At 35.8% G+C, this 24,073-nt stretch overlaps 1 protein-coding gene across 7 annotated transcripts in view; it reads left to right on the top strand.

Annotated features, from left to right (window-relative positions):
- LOC124409271 (trithorax group protein osa) overlaps positions 1-21,997 on the top strand; it is a 30,540-nt gene extending 8,543 nt beyond the window's left edge. Inside the window, exons 1-18 of one of the 7 annotated variants that reach the window (XM_046886793.1) lie at positions 1,472-2,338; positions 7,003-7,132; positions 7,239-7,334; positions 8,252-8,568; positions 9,294-9,699; positions 9,993-10,118; positions 10,267-10,451; positions 10,585-10,626; positions 12,481-12,678; positions 15,888-16,107; positions 16,325-16,360; positions 16,791-16,967; positions 17,468-17,642; positions 17,727-17,982; positions 18,090-18,255; positions 18,477-18,766; positions 18,927-19,166; positions 19,384-21,997. In XM_046886793.1, coding sequence (XP_046742749.1) covers positions 7,072-7,132; positions 7,239-7,334; positions 8,252-8,568; positions 9,294-9,699; positions 9,993-10,118; positions 10,267-10,451; positions 10,585-10,626; positions 12,481-12,678; positions 15,888-16,107; positions 16,325-16,360; positions 16,791-16,967; positions 17,468-17,642; positions 17,727-17,982; positions 18,090-18,255; positions 18,477-18,766; positions 18,927-19,166; positions 19,384-21,333 — 4,941 coding nt within the window. In that variant the 5' untranslated portion in view covers positions 1,472-2,338; positions 7,003-7,071 and the 3' untranslated portion in view covers positions 21,334-21,997. Of the gene's footprint in view, positions 1-1,471; positions 2,339-7,002; positions 7,133-7,238; positions 7,335-8,251; positions 8,569-9,293; positions 9,700-9,992; positions 10,119-10,266; positions 10,452-10,584; positions 10,627-12,480; positions 12,679-15,887; positions 16,108-16,324; positions 16,361-16,790; positions 16,968-17,467; positions 17,643-17,726; positions 17,983-18,089; positions 18,256-18,476; positions 18,767-18,926; positions 19,167-19,383 lie in introns of those variants that run through there. The other 6 variants (XM_046886792.1, XM_046886788.1, XM_046886787.1 and 3 more) reach the window with 6 other exon arrangements.
- The last annotated feature ends 2,076 nt before the right edge of the window (positions 21,998-24,073 follow it).

The raw sequence follows: 24,073 nt of genomic DNA, 5'->3' as shown, positions 1-24,073 counted from the left end.
GGAGCCCCAGATATTTGCGCCGTCCTTCCTCCCCGCACCGCAGGCAAGCTGGCTCATACGGGTCGGTCGGTCGGTTGGTTGGTCGAATGGTCGGGACTCGGGTGGCTGGCTGGCTCGCTCGGCTCGCTCGGCGCTCTCAGCTTTCATGTTGGATGGTACCCCTCGGTGTGTTCCACGGTACCGGACGCGAACGGTTCGGATTCTCGGGGCCGTTCGTTCCAATGAGCGATTTACTTTTTCCTCTCTCATCCTTCTCTTTCTCCGACTCTTCTTCACTCGCCTTTTGTTTTTCTCCTGACATTTCTACACTATTTTTCTTTATTATTCTCCCTTTTTATTTCTATGTAGCGCGGTACGACAGTTCCACCGAGACCGACTCGGAAAACCTGAATCGGCAATTTTTCTCGTTATATTCTTTTTCCTTGTTTTGGAATTCAAATCAGCCGCGGATGCTTGCCTTGTCATTAACTAAATTTAATAAAACTTTGTTTCGCTGATGCCTTCTCGCTCGAAACTCGCTGTGCATGCATGCATATACCATTATGTATGTTGTACTCTGCTGCTGCACGGCAAATTAAAAATTCTGTAATATTCCTCGATGCCATTCAATCGATCGTCGTACGTGGTCTATCTAGAATGCATGTATATAATATACTATGTGTATGCATATTACACACACACACACACACACACACGTATATATATATACTACATGCATACATGACTACACCATAAGTTTTTTATTTTTTTTTATTTTCATCGAATGGAAAATAATTTTCACCTGCGCATATTATAAAATGGATAGATCCGAGAATGACTCTGCCGTTTGACGCGTATGTTGCGAAGCCTCTCCGAAAGCTGATAAGTATACTAGACAAAAAGTAATATACTGCTGATGTCGCAAGAAATGTATTTCAACGGCAACACAACTGGCAGTGTTCAAACTGGGCGATGTAAGTTAAAGTACAAAAAAAAAATCTATACAAAAAATACTCTTACTCTTCGTAATATGACATCCTGTTACTTCTCGGAGAATCAAATGCCGAATATGTCGTTGAAATTTTATTCGAAAATATCAAATACAGTATTCACGCGTCACGGTGGTATTTTTATATTATCCATAAAAAAAAAATTGCGGATAATTCTACACACGTATAATGCCTTCGCGCTAGATGTACATACATACATACATGCCTCGCCGTATAGCATTATTCTCTCCTCTTTTTTTCTCCCCCTTCGCAACTACCCTAAGATCATCGGCATGCTGCTGCGAGGAGGGGCGATGGGGTGGAGGGGGCAGGAGAGCGATAGGCTGATTTAAAAAAATGAGTTGGATAGGTGGCGGTCGGACAGTACGTATTTTAGAAGTCCTGGAACACAAGGGTTTTCGTGCAGTAAAGCCGAAGCGGTGGCGTAAGCAGCCGAGTATTCACGATCGACCAACGAGCTAGCAGCTAGCGGTGATGCTGCTTCGAACGAACCGCGCCACGATCAACGCACCGCCCTCGTACGAACAGGGACGACAGGACTGGAACCGTGTCCATCGGCCCGAACGACTTGATTTCGTATCGCGACTAGTGCCGGTTTCACCAGTTTTTGGCGTTATTTTTCGCCATATTCCTTGACGTTGGATTGCGTAAATCGTCGTTTTATTCGTATGGTGTGGATGAACGGGGAATTTTTTGAAAGCGGACTTACATAAGTGAATTAAAGGGGCATTAAGTATGTCTACTACCGTGCAGTTCAACGTGGTGGTGGGCATCGGGGCGACGGTAGAGTTGCTGAATTGCAGGCTCGTCGTTGAACTCCTTGTATTAATATCAAAATCTAGATGAGGTATAAATCATATTCGAAAGGATAAGGGAATATTCATAACAATGTTTCACCTTAAATTTATTATTTTAATGGACGTGATCGTCGGTGGTGGGCGTTGTTGTAGTAGGCGCTCCTGTTATTGGAACAACTTGTGTTTATAATGTGTGTTACACTACGAGGATACCGGCGACTACGGTGATATATTATTCGTTATCCTTATGTGTCGTGTGTGGATCAAACTGTTTACACCACAGTTCACTCAGATTTAGTGTTGTGCGCGAATTTTTCTTAATTGAGGAATATAAACCCTGTTTTTCCGTATCCCCCGTTCTACATCTGCACATTTTTCCGGTATATTATGGTGGTTAAATACTTAACGTAGTGTGTAAAGAGAGTTTAGTGACGAGAAAAGGATGTGTCGACTTAGTTCTTTGGATAATATTATATTCAGGATTGGATATTTACCGCAACCACCGGGTCGTCGTCGTCTGCCGTCGCTGTTTCGTGCCGCTGATTAATTACGGTATGTTGGTAGGAATTGGGGGACAGAAAAAAAAACGACGGGAAAAAGTGAGTAGGAAATTGACGAAGAAAAGGGCGAGAGAAAATTAATATTCACATGTATATGTATATGTATACTATAAGCCACGTTCATTCGATGTGTCAAAAACTCTCTTCGGGGAAAATCGAGGAACGAGACACCATTTTTAATTCGTCAGCAACTTGTTTTGCACAGGCAATTCATTACCGTTTTTTAGTATTTATTATACACCATCAGATTTATCAAGAGTGTTTATTTCATCGAAGTTGATAGAAATTTCGTATTAGACAATACGACGAAGTATGTTATATGAAATGACACAGAATTGTCGACGTCTTACTCGTTTTATAGGTTGTGACGTGACACGACGGTACACGTATTCAGAAATTTTACTGTGCTTGAATCGTACACATCCACTTATGCCTACCTTTGTAATTTTTATTTAACTTTTTTTTCCCCCTCCTTATTACCTCACGGAAATGGAAAAGTATTTTCCCTTTTCCGCTGCGAAAACGACACCGTGAATCCCATTCGATTTCACTGAAATGTTCCGATTTTTACCAAGTGTGCATATTCATTTAAACATTTAAAACCCCTAAACGAACTATCACGTTTTAATACAGTTTGTATAAAATTAGTGCGAGTTGCTACTACACACGTGTCTCTGTTAGGTATATTTTTGTTCCACTTCTCAAGTCTGATAGACTAATTAAAAATTGCGTTACACTATCATATTATTTTATTAAACCAGCGTTTTGAGGGGAAAAACAGGCTTCAATCTTTCATTTGAAACTATATGAATAACAGCCTAAACAGCATGGAAGAATATGACAAATGCCGGTTACTGAACAATCGTTGAAAAACAAACTGTTGTGTCATAACATAATTGGCATTTTCTTTTTATCTTCATCTTTTTCTATCTATATACTATATGAGCAGGGTCAATGTATATTGAAAGAAATGCTGTCCAGAATTATATAAATTTGTATTCCGTAAATTAACACCAGAACTAATGTCATAATTCAAAGAATACCTAATAATTAAAAATTTTATTATCATATTGATGTAAACCATTTCTATTATTACGATTTTTTCAAGACCAGCCATTTTGATAGGTCCGTTAGTTCTAGTGTTACATTATTACCCAGAATACCTTGTTGACGAAAAATTTTGTACAAATATATGTCACAAAGTTATACTTAAGTACACTTGCTTGTGGCCAATGTAAATTCAAATCAAGACAGGTTTAGAGTTGGTCAAGTATTTCGATAATAATTAAAAATTGGAATCAATAGTTGTGTATAGAATCATAAAATAATCTAAAGATAATACAATACCTTGTCAATTCATACGTTTAAATCCGCTAATCAATATTCTGCCAGAATATACCATAAAGTTTTATTTTCCCTGATGATCATTACGCCCAAGATTTTTTCATGAAATGTTTATATTTAATATCAAACACATTGAGTTTTGGTATGTTGTTAAACACTTGTTGAGTATGTTGTGAAATCATAGGTAGTTTCTTTACGTGAACATTTTTCATTTACAATCTACTTTCGAAAGAAACGGTATCAATATGTCCCCAATCAGATTACATTCCGGCATTAGAAAATAACTGTAGTGTCCTTCCATTCCGAAGTTCATAAAAAATGAATGTTCAAACTATAATAGTCGATTAAAAAATCACAAAGACTATCCAAAGCAGTCAAATATAAAGATATCATTTTGAATATGAATAATTTGAAGAATAACACTACAAAGATATATTGATTTATTAAATGTCAAAGAGCTTGCTTTGTACTCTATTCATTTACCTTCGTCACAAGTGTGTATGTACTTGAAGGAAGTCAAATAAAAAAAGAACAAGTTAGAAAAGAAACACTAGTTGAATTCTGAAAAAATATTCAATGAGTTACTTTAATCTGTTACATACTCTGTTCCTTTTTGATTACAATTTCGTTTCATTCATTTATTCTGCCATTACGTGTGCTTTTGTCATTGAGGTGAACGAATCATTGCAAGCATGTCGAATTAAACCTTATACAAGTACAAAGCTAGAGATACGTTACCTAAGTTCAGCGCAAATTTCTCCATAAAACTGATTCGATGTAAGGAAATATGTTGCTACGGGTTTTGAGTGATGTGATTCAAAATAATACACATTACACGTGTGTACAACAAGACGACATGTGTAGATTCTATCTTTATCAATCGTCGCTTCACCAACACGTGTTATTCATTCATAATTACACAGATGTGTGTAGGCATGTTTGTGCATCAAGTATGTTCTCCACTTCTGGTGATAAATTCAGATTCTGATACACAAATAATACATCATAAGATGGCATAATTTATTATTCTCTCTCAGAGCATTATATCATGTGTAGATAATCTCCCACACGACCAATGTTTGTACTAATTGAACCAACAGTAGAATGAATACGATGTATATAAAAAATACTTCCCAACGTGGATATCTATTTATATACCATAAATTCTTTTCACGTAATATTGAGACGTTACATACCAGATAATAAAGTCAACAACCTAAAGAAGTTCAAATTTAGAAATAATCTTTTTTACTTGGCAAACCCTCAAAAGAATCTTACTTTCGGTTCCATTATTGAAGTTCTTTTTATTGGTAACCTTGAAAAAGCCATTTGTATCACATGTTCATAGAACTATAACACAGAAACAGGGTTTTTCTGTGCCATTATGATTTTAAATCATGTCTTTTTTTCAGCGAGTTTTGAAACAGTTGCGTGCAGATTTCCCAACATCTAAATACAAAATACATGTATAAGACACATTAAGGAATTACTTATACATAAATATTCTGTTAGGTCTTTCTGTGAGTAGTAAAATACTTATCAGATATTTGTAATCAATCCACGTGGTTATAAGAAATGTAAACAAAAAACATGCATTTCTTATTTAATCTATCCTCTTTTCTTTTATTTTAATTAGCTAACGTAATGACTCATTGAACTTCCGACATTGCACAACAATTCTCATTTATTTTAACATCTATCTGTTTTTGTCAGTAGCATCATCCTATTTTAAATGAATACACAATCAATTTAACGTACAAATTCCTACATTGTGTCATTCTACCAGAGGGGTTTGTATTTATAGGTGAAATGTGAATTCCAAGCTAATGTTTTCTTACGATTCTTCCATCCATGGATCTGTAGTACGAATACGTCATTTTGACCAAGGAGCTAGTTTCTATCAAGGACTTGTGTAATTATCATAAAAACAACTTACTCAAGTTGTAGAGAGTGTGCGTGTATACAGGGATTGAAAAATCACAAGTGAAGCTGTGCGTTAGGTAAATGATGTAGATACAATTTTGGCGTTGAAAGATACACTTGCACATTGTTGTGTGACATATGGCAAGTTACATTTGTGTGCTTTTCAAAGTCAGAATTAATCAAGATGTTTGGTATCCCTGGTATTTGTTTACTTACAATCGTAGTGTACACAATCGTTAATAGTAGTGGTTCATATAATCAAACATCATTCTTCAAAGCTGGTGTGGTAAAATAAATACAATATTATACAGTGTCAATATCCAAGTATGTTCATATTTATTTTACTAAGGAGTCAAAGTTATCAGATTCAAGATTCTTAACAAGTCCTCAATGAATTTCATTTATAGTTGTTTTTCTCTTATTAACAAGGACTATACAAGTTCACTTTGCTGCAAACTTTTCAAATGGTTGTAGTTTTGAAGCAACAAATTCAAATTTGGTGCTATTAACACACTTTCTACTGGATACTCTAATGTGTAATTATGCTAAAGCGAAATTCAAAATGAGAGACAAATATCTAGATCCTATCAGGGTTTTTCCCATATTTAGATTTGTATTTTTATTTTGCAATTTTATTCAGGGAAATACAAGCAAACAAATTGAGGGGGGAAGAATTAGAGATTTAATTAAAAAAGTTGAAAGAACAAGAAAAAGGCTACCAAAGAAGAAAAACGTGTGGCTTCGCAGTGTATGTTCCAATCCTATAATGTATTTTTTTTCTTTAGTAATCTATATCTTTCTTTCTTTTTCTGTTCTACTTGAATTTTTTATTTTCAATTGATTCTATTTTACCGGAAACCTATGAGTGTACCCATTTTCTGCATTGATCTTAAGATTTATGTCTGCTGAAAACAAATTATAGCTAACAGTGATTTGGCCAACCGTGCAATTACTAGAAAATCCATTTCTTCTGAATTCTAAAATTTCTCAAATACTGTTTTGTATGATCCCCCACGACATACCCAGCAGAAAAGTGAAATTCACAATGGTGAGGGTCATGGCCAGGTCAATATGGTCTGGAATACTGGATATGTACTTGCTTAATCACATGTCGAGTGTCAGGTTTTGCTTCTGTATTTGATGTTACTTAGCTTAGATAAGAATATTAGAACCTGTCATATAATCGCTACTTGTCACTATGAATTTAACTTTTCGACAATCATTCTGCGTCCACCCAATCATCTTGTCTAATAACGAATAGCACATATATATTACTCGAGATAAGGTTTGTCTTGATATGGATTAGATAGCATGCTGATCCTTAAGTCCATAATAAAGTGGATGAACCAATATTCAAGATTTACATTTAGGACTGATTTTTCGTTTTAGGAATTATCTGGTCAAAACAGCAACGATAGTTCAAATGGACCAGCACCGGGGACACCGAATTCTCAGGGAATGAGGCCTACCCCATCACCTACAGGGTCCACAGGTTCTCGCTCAATGTCCCCAGCTGTTGGTTAGTAGTTTTTACATTATTAAAATCTATTTTTCAAATGTGTGTAGATAGTTTCTATAAAATTGTTGAATCTTACAAATCTACGTGAAAAAATTTATAATCGTAGGTCAACCAAACGTTCAGATGCCTCCACGTCCATCAAGTAGCCAGTCAGATGGTAGCGGGCCAGCACGCATGAGTCATTCTCCAATGGCAACTCAAGGTTTGTTCGATACCAATTTTTAAATTTTTCTATGTTCGATACTGCAATTACAAGTAAATTAGTTTTCACATGTTCTGTTTCTTTTGTTAATTATCTTCTTGACTTCGACAACACTTTGGGTTCCCAACAAATTTAAGCTCATTCTAAGGATCATACTTATCACTAACCAAGTTAATGCCAAAGAAGATTCAAACTTACCAATTTTACCTATCACAACAATGATCGATATGACATATGTAACTCCTTGGAATGGAAATACGAGAGATCGTTATTTTGTATCCACCGTATTAGCTCGAGTATAAGTCGAGGCTTTTTATCGCCAATATTGCCGTCATAACTCATACTCGACTTGTACGCGGGATGGACTTACATTCGGGATATATTTCCAATTTTCTTTATGAATTGAAAAAACTACATTTTTAACTCAAGTATTCGTAAATATGGGGAAAAGGATAATATCAAAAATAAATATGTACCTACTTCTGTGATGGTAACTTATCATACAATACGATTTATATTCGGTTCCTAAAAAAATTCCTGGAAAGAAATCGAAGAAAATTGGGGTCGACTTATATTCAGGATTGATTCATACTCTGGCTGATATGGTATTTTGGTTCTGTTTTTACTTTCCTAGTTATTTATCTGTGGTTGAGGCAATGGTTAAATTATACCTCTCACACATCCTCAAATCATTAAATTTCTCTATTATAGATATGAAAAAGTTATCATCTAATCAGACATGATTTACTTATAAAAAAAACCTTTATATTACATTATTTATTACCTCAGACTCTATTAAAACTAAAAAAAAAAAATTCGTTTGCAATTTTGTATTCATGGCTCGAGTGATATACTACAAATAATGGTGCTTGTATACAAAATGTACACTTGTTAATTATTGCATTCAATTGTTTCAGGAGGATATCAACAGCCTTTGGGGCCCTCACCGCACATGCATAGCTACAAAATGAACAACAGCGGCCCTGGCGTTGTCCAACCAGGTCCAGGACCGACCGGCTTGGGTGGAATTGGATCAATGGGAGGAAGTATGGCATACTCAACTGGAGGGGCTGCAGGACAGCCTGGCTACCCGCAGAATTCTTATCCTCTTGCACGTCCTCACATGCAGTTCGCTCAGGGTTATCCACCACCATCTAATTCCCAGGCACCACCAAACAATCAGTATCAGCCACCAAGGCCAAATAATATGGCACCACAGTATCCGCCTTATCCGGTAAACTCATAATATTTGTTTGAAAATATTTGAGATTTATTAGGTATCCCAAACCTGGACAAAATGTATTTAATATTTTAACATTCGACACTTTCAGGGAATTTTAGAGTGGCGACTGAGTAAGCCAATCGTATTTTATACTTCTTTCTCTCCTGAGTAATGAAATCATTTCAAATGTCAGGAAATGATGGTGTTTGCAACTGTCCTTGTGTGGTCATTGTGAAGAGTTTCAAAAACTGACGAACACATTATGAATATACTTGGAGCTGATTCTCACTCGCTATGGAGGTTGTGGCATGCTAATGATACGTGAACCTCATATTCTCCGTGTATTTACATTTAATTTCTTAACTCTTCTTAGTGACCACACAAATGCGATTATGCGTGCTATAATTTCCCAACGTTTAATCCTGCATTACAATTGACTGAAATAGTCAGTAAAACTTGACGGTCTGTCTGACATCTCTTTAAAATCTAGACTTGTAAAAAGCATCCCCAATTGAATATAGTTCAATTCACCAGAGGAAAAAAAGTTTGAAGTTTTATTGAGAGGTCTGATGATAACAATTGGGTTCATTTTCCATTAATTAATCATCCTTGAATTGATGAAAAGAAAGAATTCGAAGATGAAACAACCCTTGATCTTTGATCTGTAACTGCTCAAACTGAATTTCTCGTCAAAGAACGAACAAACTCTATTTCCTAATCTCTTATTTTCATTCCAGCATAAAATGGGATTTAACAGTGTGCAGACAGGTATGCCACCTAGTCCTGGACCTCCGCAGGTATACGTTACCGGCAATAGTCCTGGCATGGCACCACCGGGGCCAGGTGGTATGGGTGGTATGGGCAGTATGGGACCACCTGCAAGTTCCATGGGTCCACCACCCCCGTCACCCAATCACTTAGGCAATCAGCCATCGTCTGGACCTCCATCTTCACTTGGGCCACACAGCGGACCGCATCCTCCCGCAGCAACACCACCTTTGAATCATGAAGGAAGCCCTATGCCTCCACCGAGCACAACTCCCAATTCTCATCCTACTTCTATGCCCACACCGAGCAGCCATAGTTCTACAGATCTCGCTACAGATACTTCTAATGATAGTGGGATTACAACGACTGCATCTGGTGAGTGAACTCCACTATGTAATCAATTTTCGAAAATCAATGTTTCAACCCTTAGAGACTCCTCATTTGGAGATTTAAAACTACGATATAAATCGACAAAAATGTATCGCGATTTTGGCCTAGTGTCAGTGTGTAATGTCTGACGAAACCTACATCTATACATAGATTTTCTCACCCTGTAGGGGTTAACAACAGATGAAACAGTGCTAACAAGAGTACTCCTCGGATTATGGTTAGAATCATATGCATGTCTAGGTGATTGGTATATTCTATGATTTTATTGATTTCTTCAGGAACATCAGTCATTAATGTGACTTCCACATCAAGTGGTACAGTAACTTCAGTTATAACGACTGGTCCTGATGGTACCTCGTTGGACGAGGGATCGCAGCAATCGACGCTGTCAAATGCTTCAGCGGGTGAGCAGTAAAAAACATTTATCGAACTGATAATTTCTCACCTGACTGCATGAAAAAACCCAAACAAAATAATAAAACGCATTAATTGGCATAAAATTTCAAGCCAAAAACATTATTTCACGAGGCATCGTAACATTCTTTATTGTAGCCTCTGGAGAAGATCCTGCTCTAACACCAAAGTCTCGCAAAGAATTGATTAGTGGAGGATATCATAGCCATCCTGCTACCCCTCAGAGTACAGTGCCGTCTCCAGGTGCAGCAAGCATTAATTCAATGCACGAAGAGTATCCAGACATGAGCAGCCCAAGCTGGCCACGTACTCCAGCTAGTCCTGTATGTACTTTACACTTGGTCGTTAGTAAATAATATGAAATATTTTATTATTTATAATATACTTGTGTCTGGCTATAATTTAGCTGCAAAATGATTTGAATTTTCAATATTTCAATATTTTCATATTTTGCAGGTGTTTAACAGTCATGTGCCTCAAGACCCATACAGATCTAAGGTTATTGTTTTTCGATACAAGTACTGGCTACGCTTAATGTCTGAACACACGCTATTATGATCCTATGATTATTCTATGTATTTCATTGCTTTTGTGTCCTTAATCATTTTACACTATTGGTAAAACTAACATGTAAAGTAAATTGTGTTTAACCATTTCGCTTCACCTGTTATTTGACAGTGATCATGAAAATAATTGACGAGAGACCTACTCTACGCAATATTTTTTAATCGATTAACAAATGGGAGAAATCTGCAATAATATCAGTGTTGAACCAGTATCCTTAATATGTAACACTTGATCTGCTTTTTCGCAAAATACGACATTTTTATGTCAACGGCTAAACAAGTCGGATAATGGTCAAGACAAAGTTAGTCAGTGTGAATCCTTATGCACACGTTTGATTATGAATGAGCCGCCATATAATTTTCAGGTTTAACAGTGGCACCCCTTTTCAATTGAAAATACATATCCCCCCCCCCCCCCCCCCCCCCATAAGCACTCTAAAATTGAAAGTTTTCCCTAAATTTCCCTGAAAGCTTTTTATTTCCCTCTAAAACCCATCCCTTCTTGTCAGTCATGTTCTTGTAATTTTCGTTTTCTGAATTTTACGGTCCCGCTTTGGTAGAATTTTCACTTAATGTTAGCTTTACCGTCCAACTTGCGCGGCGGAAAAATTATTTTTCCCTATTTTTCAGTATATTATTATTATTGCAATAATTTTGTTTATATCAACTGACTGGTTCCCATATATTGTTTAGTTATTACCATATGCCCTATTGATAATCAATATCACAATTACAATGAAAACAGGAAAAACCGCAAGAAACATTTGTGCCTCTTATAAAATTGAAAAGTTTATTCTGCCATTGAAGAGTTATTAATTGCAATGATAATTATGAAACAATGAGCCTATCGAAGAAAATTTTAATCCAGTCGCATCAAAATAATTTCTACTCTCGTAAAGAATGCTTGTGTCCTTGATTGATTTTTTTTTTTCATCTGTTGTGAACTTGACTATGCAAAAATATTAGAGCTATTATACCGCCATATTTCACCCGAATTTCCCGTTATTTGCATTTCAATTATCTGGTACCCCTGTGAAATCTGAATTTTGTTTAATACTGGCAGAAACAATATTGCAGATGCTACTGTTTAAAAAAATGTTATTGCATGATCCCCATGTTCACACTTTTACGCACCCTAGTTATATCTATAGTTAATATGACAAATACGTGTCATACGAAAACCTGCATTGCATTAATTGTTATTTTATTGTACTAAGGTTATTATACAATCTGAATATACTCCAATAGCACACCACATTGATAACGTTTGAACACTACAATCTTGTGACGAAACTTTTTATACAATCTGTTTGTTTTTTTAATATTAGTCGGATCTAACCAATTACAAAGATGAATTTATGTACAAATTATGAATGCAGATCAAAATATATCCGTTTCCATAGAAATCTTAAAATATTTTCACTTCTGCAGATTTCGGAACTTAAATAATGAACCATTTCAAACTGCAATAAGTCCCAATTTATCAAATTATTTTACAGTATCTTCCTCAATTGCTAGCATTCGAGTTACAGAAAATAGAGAATTCATTAATTGATCGTCTTGGTATTGGGGTAGGAATAACATGTTACTAAGAAATGGATATTATTGATAGGAAACAGTTTTTTAACAGAACAAGGTCTGGTATATGTTGTGTTTAGTGGTGGAACAGAGTAGACAGCTAAATGTGACGTTGCACTATTAATCAAGCATGGTTTGCTTAAATTGAACTTCAAAATACTTTTTGTCTTCAAGTTATTGTGAATCTTGAAGTCAATATTATTTTCAGAAACCGGATAGCTTGGCAAAGCTTTATGAGATGGATGATTCGATGGATCGAAGGACATGGCTAGACAAACTTGTGGCTTTCATGGAGGAAAAGCGTACACCTATCACCAGTTGTCCTACCATCTCCAAGAACCCCCTTGATCTATTCAGATTATACCTCTACGTCAAGGAGAGAGGGGGCTTCATGGAGGTATGCAAGGTGCAGTGTAGTTCCATCTAGCCCTCGGTGTCTTATGTGTGTTTTGTATTTTTATTCTAAAGGGTGTGGTTCACAGAAGGTATAGGCGATTTATCTGTTTAATAAGGTAAACATGAAAAAGCTAGAGATTCAAGTTATACAGTTGAAAAACTATGGAATAAATTCAAAATTTCCGAATAAAGTTTTTCATAGTCATCTATAGCTGAACATCTCCGTATGTTTTACTTTATTTTTTTTTTTTTTTTTTGTATTGGTAATAGATTTATATCTATTGGACATGGTTAACGTCGGTTTGCCATTAGGTTTTTTTTTTTTTTTTTTTTATCGTGCTTATATTACCAAACACTGCCACGATCAATTTTGCCCCTTACGCATGTTTTGTAAAAAATTTTGCTGCTATGTGAAATTACGTCTACCTGCTTTTTCATTATTATATAATACTTGTATATGTTGTGCTTCATAATTCTTATTTATCTTATTTTTTCTTCTTATTGATTTCGTATTTGTTATTGTATCATAATAATTTTTAATTGATCATTTAAGCAAGAGCACCACTTTTGGCGTCTAAAGCTCTACGGTTATAATATAAAAGAAAATTTATCGTCAAAAAATCGGCACTTGTTTGGTACATTCTAAAAAGAGGAGTTTTACGAATTTTAATTTCTTTGTTATCGCGGATAAAAATCGAAAGCCTCATCTGAACACGGGGAATTACACGAAAATTCGAAAGGAGAGTGAAGCACTCACTTCTTTACTTTTGTACTTTCACAATATTATAATCATGGAAAATAATATTATTTTGATCATTATAATTATGAAAAATTTTCCCTTCAATAACGAGAAATTACGTACAACCTTTCATTTTGTTCCTTTATATAATGTTCTAACTCAGCAAGTCGAATTTTGTCAGTGCTGAAAACAGCTTCGTGTGTCTTTGGGTATATTTTCATTTTTAATAGTATCCTCAAATGTTGGTATTAATAATGCTTAAAATTTATATCATTATCAGATCATTTTCAATCAGTCACAAAACTGTAACTTTTATCTGAAGCTTTTGATATTATTTACATGATTAGCAGATTTAATTATCACCTATGTCTTCTGACACGCCTTGCACAATGTTTTTATACATTTATTATTGGTCATGCATGACACGCACAATGCTACGCTAATTTGGAGTATGTTTCCATAATCTTAAATGGCGATGCATATTATCATTTGCTCAAGACTGTCCTTATTGAGTTCTATTGATTTGAATCATTCATTCAAATGATCATTCATTTTTTGCAATTTAAAGCTTTGCCTCACGTGAACAATAACGTGATTATTACAATGTGTAATAGTTCCTGTTTATTGTCGTTTTGGTCATATTTTACTTACAGCTCTTTATCCATGGTAGCTTTAATTTTGCTTATACATTGTTTAAATTCCTTGTACTACATTTCTCAGATTTAGTATTCGATCGCAAGTTTGTAAAAAAGTTGAGCACCTGAGAAATTTCGTGGGTTCATGACTGTCGAAACTGCTTATGTGAGGCATTGAATAAAATTTGTGTTTAACATTAATTTGATTTCTCAGCAAGTGGCTTAACATATTTATATTCATCGTTTTTATTTAACAATAGTCTGTTATTCTTGCTGGAAACAAATCATTGATATGAATGCAGATGAAATGTTTTAAATCTATTCTGACTAAAGATTGAAATAATAGCATTTGATGTCGATTCAATAGAGCTACTGAGAGGTACTGAGTAATTGACTTAATTGATTTATCGTCATCTAAGTTTTAAGACATAATACGTCGCGGGACTTGATGTTATTTGTAAGATGATCCCTGTTAATGAATACTTTTAATTCACTGCAAGAAGTTCTAGAGATAATCAAGAAAGATCATGAAATGGTATGTATTATAATAATGCTGAGGAGCTTGTGCAGAAACAATTTTATGCCAAACTATACATTTTAATCGTAATTTCTATGTTCATTTCTACACATGATCAATCACCCCAAATCATGAACATTGCATACGAATGCAAAGATTTCTTCAATGTAATTAATTTGACCAATTTTTTGTTAGACCACTATGTCGGAGATACGACCAAATAATCATATTTAAAGCACAGTTTGTAACAGATCGCTGCGTGCTTCCCATGCAACTTTCACAATATTGTATTCACTGAATCGGAGATAAAAAAAATTTTCACACACATTTATGCATCTGCTAGATAGTAGATTACATGGGAAAATGCATATTTTGCGCTTCAAGTTCAAACCCAATGTATGACATCAAAATTGTTTTTATATTTTACTTACTGATTATCATTTTTCTAACGTACCTCGTCTGGCCAACTTATTCACATTAGAACTTACATCCTTTAGAATCTTTTTGAATTGCAATTAAAAAGGATCTAGAAATTTTTAAATTCTTGTATTGTCGCCCTCACAGAAGATGCTGCATCAAATTTTGCCCAATAATTATAGTTTTTTTTTTGATAATCAGTGAATTTGAGGGAACTATATCGTATCCTTGTTTTTGGCATAAAATTTTTTTTCTGTCCACTGAGCAGAAAGTAGCAACTTTCTGCCGCCTGCGCGAAACGAAGTTACCACTTTCTGGCTCTATCGGGCAGAAAAATGGTATACTAACCTTGGGCAGTAAAAAAGGAAGCCTCAGATCACATGTTTGTTAGCCTCGGCCAACAATTGCATGTGATCTGAGACTTTTCTTATTTTACTGCCCTAGGTATATAATATACTATCTGGGTATATGGTGTAAAGTTGTACAGAACTATTAGATTACACAAAAATGTGTAGACCTAAATGCAACATTTTCAAATCTTTTCTGGTTTGTAACTTGAAAAATCATTATCAAAATGAACTTTGAAGAGATCCTTGATTCACGAAGCAACTCTTTACGTTCAGTAAATTAACTGATATTGTTGCAAAAAAATTAGCATAATTTCAGGCACATTTTGCCAATAGGTCTGTATAAGCTTGGGCGTCTTATCATACATTTTTTGGCAAATAGCATGAAAATTGTTGATGTTCTTATATCCATGAAATTTACAATTATGTTATTAAGTCGCATATTGAAATCCCGTTTTTGAACTAAAAGGAGCAAAAAACGGTAGAAATCGCAATTATTGCCTTCTCATACCTTCACCTTAAATTTTCGTTGTTCGTATATAAAAATAATATATGCTTCAATAGGTTACGAAAAACAAGACATGGAAGGATATAGCAGGTCTACTAGGCATTGGAGCGAGCAGTAGTGCAGCATATACATTGCGGAAGCACTATACAAAGCATCTTCTTGCTTACGAATGTCATTTTGACCGAGGTGGTGTTGATCCTCAGCCGATTATTAACCAAGTCGAAGCTGGATCTAAGAAAAAAGGAACTAAAGGAACAGCTTCTGTACCATCGCCAGGTAAAAAATGTAAAAAAAAAAATGTGATGTGCATATCTGATCTCATTGCGAAAGATATGTCACGGAGCGTGTAAAGAATAAACTCGATGGCACATCGTGCGAATTTCTGGTCACTGTGAGCACAATGTTATGTTTTTCCTATAAAAATTACTTAAGTCTTTTACAATTCAACATTAGTTTGTTATCAATTATACTACATCAAATATATATCCAACAGAAAAAAATTCAGAAAAAACTTGGGTTACTGAGAAAGGTTCGTAAGAATGGAAAATGTTTATAATAATTTATGTTAATTAAAAAATAGCAATGCAATTCGTACACATGCTTAAGTGTCTAAAAAGTGTTTAGATTTGTTCAAATTACAATATAAAGATATCAATTTGAGCGCATACCAAAAATTTCCGAACAAATCAGGACTATCATTTCATAGACCTTATGTCAGAAAAAACAGTATTTATAGTTACAGATTGTTTAATTAGACTAGTAGAAAATATTTCAAAAAGCCTGAATTTGATCGATTTCATAATGTTTGGAAACTTAAAAAAATGAATAACGTTTTTGAAATCAGCTGCAAGCATAAAAGCCCATAGGTAGGCATGTCTTCGAACGTGTAGAAGAATTTATTTGAAAAATGAAAATCTTACAAGTCATCGATATAATATACACGTATATTATATATTTAGGATCGTCAAACTCCCAGGATTCGTTTCCTGCTGCTGGTTCCAGTAGTACTTCAATGGACGGTTACGGAAACTATCAGAGTGGTTATGCAGGTGGTGCCCCAGGTGGACCTCCATCCGATTACACTCCACCTCCACCTCGGCCACCCAGTCAAAGCAGTGCACCATCGCCGCATCAAGGTTGATAACATTTATTTTCTCTTCGACGTCGATTAATATAATTCTTTTTGTTTTTATTTGAAGATATTAAAGATACAGGAAAGCTTGTCCATCTACGAATACATAAATAAAACATGTCTACACTTTAAATAAATTCGCAACTCAAACAAACCTCCAGAACTGTCAAAGGTTAGAGTCGTTTCATTTTACACAGTAAAATCAAAAAACATTTTTTGGGAAAAATCTACAAGTTATAGATGCAAAATAGTTCTGCAGTTACAAACTATTTTTGATTTTTTTTAATGGTACTTGCCATTCAGCTCGTATCAAGATTCACTCATAACTTAATATGTTGTTAAAACAAAAAACTACGATGCATCATATTATCGTATAAATATTTGAGACAATTTATAGTTAAATCAAACATTTTTGTCTCGTGCAATGAGTAAGCTTTACTGAAATCGTATTGAGATAAATGCTCTGAGCAACCCTGGTGGTGTCGATGAAAGTTCTAAATATAGTTTTTGTTGCAGGAATGCCACAAGGAAATTATCAAGGGCCTGGACCCTACCAGAATTACTCACAGGATCAATATATTAGACCTCAAGGAAACACAATGGCACAACAGAGTGACTTCAACCAGCCATACTCCCCAAGATCCCACTACCCTCCTTATGGCGGACCAGATGCCGAGCGGTTTGTCTTATTTTTTTCTTTCAAATATCGTTTTGTTGTTATAACGTAAGATTCTGTAAGGTAATTATGAAATACAATGCTTAGAGGGTATAGTGGAGGAAACATGCCACCAAATAGTACAGGAGTACAGGATCTGTACAATAGGTACGGCAGTGGACAGCAGTCAGCTGGCTATTCTACAGGAACACCACCAAGTGGACGGAATAGCAGCTATCCTCCTGGTCCACAAGGTCATCCACCTAATACGCAGCAACCGTCGACTAGCCAACCTTCACCACCATCCCAGTCACCCGCAGCTTCTAATTATTCGGGATCACAAGAATACTATAGGCCAGAGCAGGTACATACGTTACATTTCTTTGGCTCAAATTTGAATTAAAATGATAAACTATTTTACGAACAACGTTTTACTCAATAAGATATTAATTTGTTAATGTTAACGATCAGGGAGGATATGCAGGATCTGGGAGTAACCAAATGTATGCTAGTGCGAGTACAGTGAGCAAAAATATGCCTCCCCCTCCACCAGGACCAACACAACCACGGCGACATCCTGATTTTGCCAAAGACCAACAGTATCCCCCATATAGTCAGCAAAGGCCAGCCTATCCTGGTAAGTCTACGGTTTTGTTAATCATGCATTTCGTGATATTAAATAAGAATCAACTCCTTATCAGAGAATAAAATCATTAACTAATTAGAGAAATGATGATGCTTTTCATTATGCTGACAAACACGTTTCAGTTGGTTACAGATACCGGTTAGACGACAGTTTATTAAAACTTCACTATGAAACTATTTTGCATCCTAATTTACACGTAAATAATTTTATAGGTTGGCCAAGCAATACAAATCAGTATAGCAGTGGTAATAGCAACAATAGGGTTCAATATTCTGCACAAGCAGCACAGCCACCACAACCGCCACAGCCACAAGGGACATCAGGCGCATCAGCATCAAGCAGTGTTGGTGGAATCAGTAGTCCACAGTGGGGAAATCAACAAACCCCAAGGCCTGCAACCCAACTGACTGGGAATACTGTTGCACAACATCCACCACCATCGTGGGATCACAGATATCCCAACCAACCATCCCCACTTTATCCACCTCCTAGTACTCATCAGGTTAAAATATTTCACATTTCAGTATCATCGAATTTTAAATCTCTTCAAATATATGTTCTCTAAGATTTAATTTTCTTCTTTCTGAATTTTTTTTTCTTATTCGGAACGTTTCAATATAGAGCAAATCGTAATAACATTTTCTTATCGGTTTCATTTACAGAGTCAACTAGGAATAAGCCCTATGATAAACCAGCAACCGGCACCAAAAAGGGAGATGACGTTTCCTAGCGATAGTGTGGAAGCTGTCACACCATTGTTGTACAAAAGGCGTAAACTAACGCGAGCTGAAGTTGCCCCTGTCGAGGCGTGGCGAATTATGATGGCACTGAGATCCGGCTTATTGGCTGAAAGCTGCTGGGCGCTGGATGTCCTGAATATTTTACTTTTTGACGATTCTTCGGTAAGTATTTTCACTTGAAGTTTTCCATACATAATTTTATTCAAGTACTATCCAAGTAGATTAGCTTGTAGTAAAATTTTAAATCTTTGTGAAACTAGCTCTACGAAAGTAATGTTTATGACCAATTAATTTGATAGAAACCGAAACTTCAATCATAAATTTAAAGCGGAGAAGTGAAAGATTTTTGACAAACATATGGGATCACTTATGCTTTTAGGTCAGTTACTTTGGGTTGGCACATCTTCCAGGACTACTGGATGTATTGTTGGAGCATTTTTCTCGTTCCCTGTCCGATATGTTTGAATCTCCAATGGGTGAGGAAGAACAGCAATGGTGTCGTACATCAGAGGGGGCTGAAGTTGATCTAGGTGCAGTGTCACGACCTGTCGACGCCGAAGACCGTATCATACTTCTGTCTGGTTCCAATTACACATTTTTGTCAAGGCGAGGGCGTCCAGTGAAAATGATACCTCGAGACGATGATTTATTTGTTTTGGACTCACGGCGACCTTGGGATCATTATCCAGATTGTGAAGCCGATACGGAACCCTGGCAAGTCGATGCCAATACAACCAAATACATCGTTACATGCTTTCAATCTGAATTGGACAGTGTTCCTTTTGCGAGACAGCTGAGGGACGAAAAACCACCGCTTCTTGAAAAAGAGGTTGAAAGTATTGATGTTAAAATAGAAGAATCCAAAATAGACAGCATGTTAGAAAATGTAGATACATTTAAAAAATCTAATGATTGTAATGACAAGCCCACAACTCCTATTAGTGAACGTAAACAGTTTGATAAAAAGAAGAAAATTAAAACTCTTAGCGACGTTTTATCCAGAATTAAGAAAGAACCGGTCGAGATGAACGACCTCACTAGAGAATTATTTGAAAAAAAGAATGACGGAACGCGAAAGGATTCGGAAAACGAATCCAAAGCCAATAACAATATTGGTGAAAGTTTATCCGAATTATCGAGAGCATCTGGTGACGACAACGTACTTCCCAATCAAAATGGCCTGAGCGATAGCTTGAGCAATTTGGATTCGGAAAAACTGACCCAAGAGGAAGACGAGTCTCTGAGTACAAAAGACGAGCAAAAGTTAAATATCAAAGATCCAGCTGGTACACTAAAAAGGAGGCGGATAAGTGATTACGAGGATGAAAGTTATTCTCGAGATGAAGCCAGCCTGTACCTTGTTACCGAGAGTCAGGATGGGTTAGCACGACGATGTGTTTGTTTGTCTACAATTTTGAGAAACCTGACGTTCGTACCTGGCAACGAAATTGAATTTGCAAAGAATGTTACTTTTCTTAGCATACTTGGTAAGCTTTTACTCCTACACCACGAGCATCCAGTTAGAGCACAAAAAACGAGAAACTACGATCGAGAAGAGGATGCAGACTTTGCGGATTCCTGCAGTAGTTTACAAGGAGAAAATGAATGGTGGTGGGATTTTCTCCATCACATTAGAGAAAATGTACTAGTTATGGCAGCTAATATCTCAGGCCATATGGATCTTAGTCAGCATCCAGAAGAAATATCACGACCAGTACTAGATGGTTTGTTGCATTGGGCCGTGTGCCCGGCGGCCCACGGACAAGATCCGTTTCCTACTGTAGGGCCGACATCGTCGCTCTCTCCACAAAGGTTGGCTTTAGAAGCACTTTGTAAGCTATGTGTTACCGAGAGCAATGTGGACCTGGTTGTAGCTACTCCGCCGTACTCGAGATTGCAACGGCTGTGCTCAGTTCTCACTAGGTTACTCTGCCGTAGCGAAGAACAAGTACTCAGAGAATTCGGAGTAAATTTATTACACTTTTTGTCAGCGGCAGACAGTGGTGTGGCACGAACAGTGGCGATGCAAACGCCGTGCATTGCTCTGTTGGTCGCATTTATCGAACAAGCAGAAACTACCGCGCTAGGTGTTGCCAATCAGCATGGGTTAGCAGCTTTAAGAGACAATCCCGAATCTATGGGAACTAGTTTGGACATGCTGAGGCGAGCGGCAGGAACTTTGTTGAATCTAGCAAGGCACCCAGATAATAGAACACTGCTCTTGCAGCACGAATCGCGACTTCTCGCGTTAGTCATGAGCCAGATTCTGGATCAACAAGTCGCAGCTATAGTGGCTCGTGTATTATTCCAGTGTTCAAGGGGGACGTAACTCTTCAATCTTTCTTATATGTGGAAATGTACTTTAAATGCAACGTGCGGAGACTGAAAAATGCTACACAGCATGATAGTAGTTTTATATAAAGCTAAATATTGATGTTAGCGTTGGTATACTGATACTGGTATACCTTCCGTTGTGAATTGGATAACATTAATAATGTAAGATATTCTGTGGTTAAAACGTGAACAACTGCATAATATATAAACATTTCAATCGCAATGTAAACAATATCGAAATGTGGGTGATTATAAATATAATGCAAATTTTTATATTTGCATATTTGTGCTGTAATTAGCAAGTAATGATATTTTGTAGATAACACTTCCATTGAATCTTATTTAATTTGCACTCTAAATAGTGCAAATAAAGTGGCTTTGACCCACAAGAGTCTCGACTTTATATTAGAAACTGGTGAAACATTGCTGCTAGTACAGTCTGATGAACTGTTAGAACTAAGCAAAATCACACTTAATAAAAATTAATTTTTCACATTTTGGTTGTTTGAAGTAAACTGTGTCCAAATTATTATAAAACATATTTGTGAGATGATGTGTGAATGGGTGTCTATAGATTGATTTAGACTAATATTGTGACAATGCGAATGGAGCGATTCCGAAATACAATTGAGAATATACATTACGATGCGCTGATGATACCACTGGTCAATATATTACTTGACTCTCCCAGTTACCTCTCCAATATCCTTCGTATATAAACTACGTAAATACATAGCCATAAACTATAGTGCATCTTATGCGAAAATGAAGGAAATATCAAGTACCGATCTATTTTATAATGATGATTAGGGATACCGGAGATAATGTAGAGGAAAGTATGTTTGTGAATTTTTTGATTGTAACAAACAGTGAAATTCCATAAATTGCAATTAATTTAAATAAAAGGTATATCAAATTTACACGTTATGTGACGTAAAATGCTACAATCATATGAGAACATTGCTATTATCAATACTCAACGTCGATAGCTTATTTTTATTTTTTATTTTGTACATAATTTTGTATTTCATTATATCTCTTGATGACATCACAATTGCTCTAATTTTATTTTCGAATATCCAACAAATTTAGGAACAAATTGATCCAATCTACTCAATTGTAATAGATTACTTTCTTTATACTTTAACGAATGGGCTTTAATTTTAGTAACACATAAGCATTACGATGTATAGGCATGTGGGAACTGTGCGAATATATTTTTAAAGTTGAATGTTTTCATAACAGTTCTTATGTTTCACAGTTTCTTATCATTTACGAGCATAACATTAAAACGAAAGAATTATTGCAACATGCGACTCTCTTGTCCTACCATTTTCTGTATAGCAGAAACATTGTTTCGGAGCACTTGCCACATGTGTAAAAAAGGAGCTTGTATCGAATTTAGCAAATTTTCCTTGAAAAATATAATTTAAAATAATGTATATCAAGTAAATTTATTCTGCCAATACCAAGCTTATTTCTCTCTTACTCTTCTTTTTTGGTCTGCAAGTACGTAATATACATATAGTTATAGTTTTCTGATAAAAAAATTTTGCCACTTTAATATTTATATGGTTCTCAACAGGTACAATTGTGCTGTTAATTTTTTCAAAAATCTGCTTATGAATGCAATTCAACATTTATTGTTCCTAACTATGTACATCACTTATGAATTGTTGAATATTGCAGAATCTGTCGTCTCTTCGATCAATATGAGAATGTGTCGTAGATTCTGTAACTCTTGGAACTTGACATTACCATATCCAATTCAAATGATATGTGCTAAGCAATCGAAATTCAGTATATATTAAGATGTATTGCACTAGTGATTGTGAAAGGTGCTTAAGCTTTACTGATTTCAAAATTTTACCATCTTTTATAACTATTCAACTGCAGACACTGATTCATCGTGACAGATAAAATCATTCATAATAACGTGAAAGTTAGTAACTTTGAAAATTAATGATCAATGCTGGAAAAGACCTTCGATATACATTTAATATAGAATATCACCAACGTTACAAGATTTAAAAGTAATTACTGGATGAAAAATCTTTTCGTTCAAAAAGTTCATGTCTGTAATTCATTTAATTTCCATTTTGACTATGCCATGATTAATTTATCCTATTGTTGAATTTTATCTCATTACAGTTACTCGGGTAATATAAATAACTCATGCGTCAGTGGCACAGATATGTTAATCATAATTTTGTAATATGTTCCAAAAGTCCGTGCAGTGTTGAAAGTACTGTTGAAACAATCTCTGGGATTTTTATTCTATAAGAATACGTTTACTCGTGCAGGATCATAATTTTTTTTTACGCATATTTAATGGATCTGATTTTTTTCCAATCATTTCAATCCTAATACCGTTGCTGCCGACGGAAAATGGTTTTACATTCGTCTTGCCATCTCCGTTGACTAAGGACAGTCAACGCCATCTCCTAATGGCTCGAAGTGCATGATAATTAGTAAAAAAACATAAGTCGATAATACTCGATTAAAGTATTTCCGTTAGAATTGTTATTGTAGCAGTACGATTACGAGCCCAATTCTTGTTTGAGCGGCAATAAATCGATAACGGCGATAGCGCGCGCGCCTGCGCAAACCGAGATGACAACGGGAATCGGAAACCGAGCGCGAGAGTTTTACAATAATTCACTTCTGATCCGACTACCGCGGCGAGAATATCTCTGAGACGACCGCCGAGCAACGCTTTTAAAACAGCCCTTCAA

This window comes from Diprion similis, chromosome 8 (assembly GCF_021155765.1).
Source record: "Diprion similis isolate iyDipSimi1 chromosome 8, iyDipSimi1.1, whole genome shotgun sequence".
NCBI classification, from domain to species: Eukaryota; Metazoa; Arthropoda; class Insecta; order Hymenoptera; family Diprionidae; genus Diprion; species Diprion similis.
Note: the sequence above shows the minus strand (reverse complement) of the source record. Positions and strands in the feature narration are given on the sequence as shown.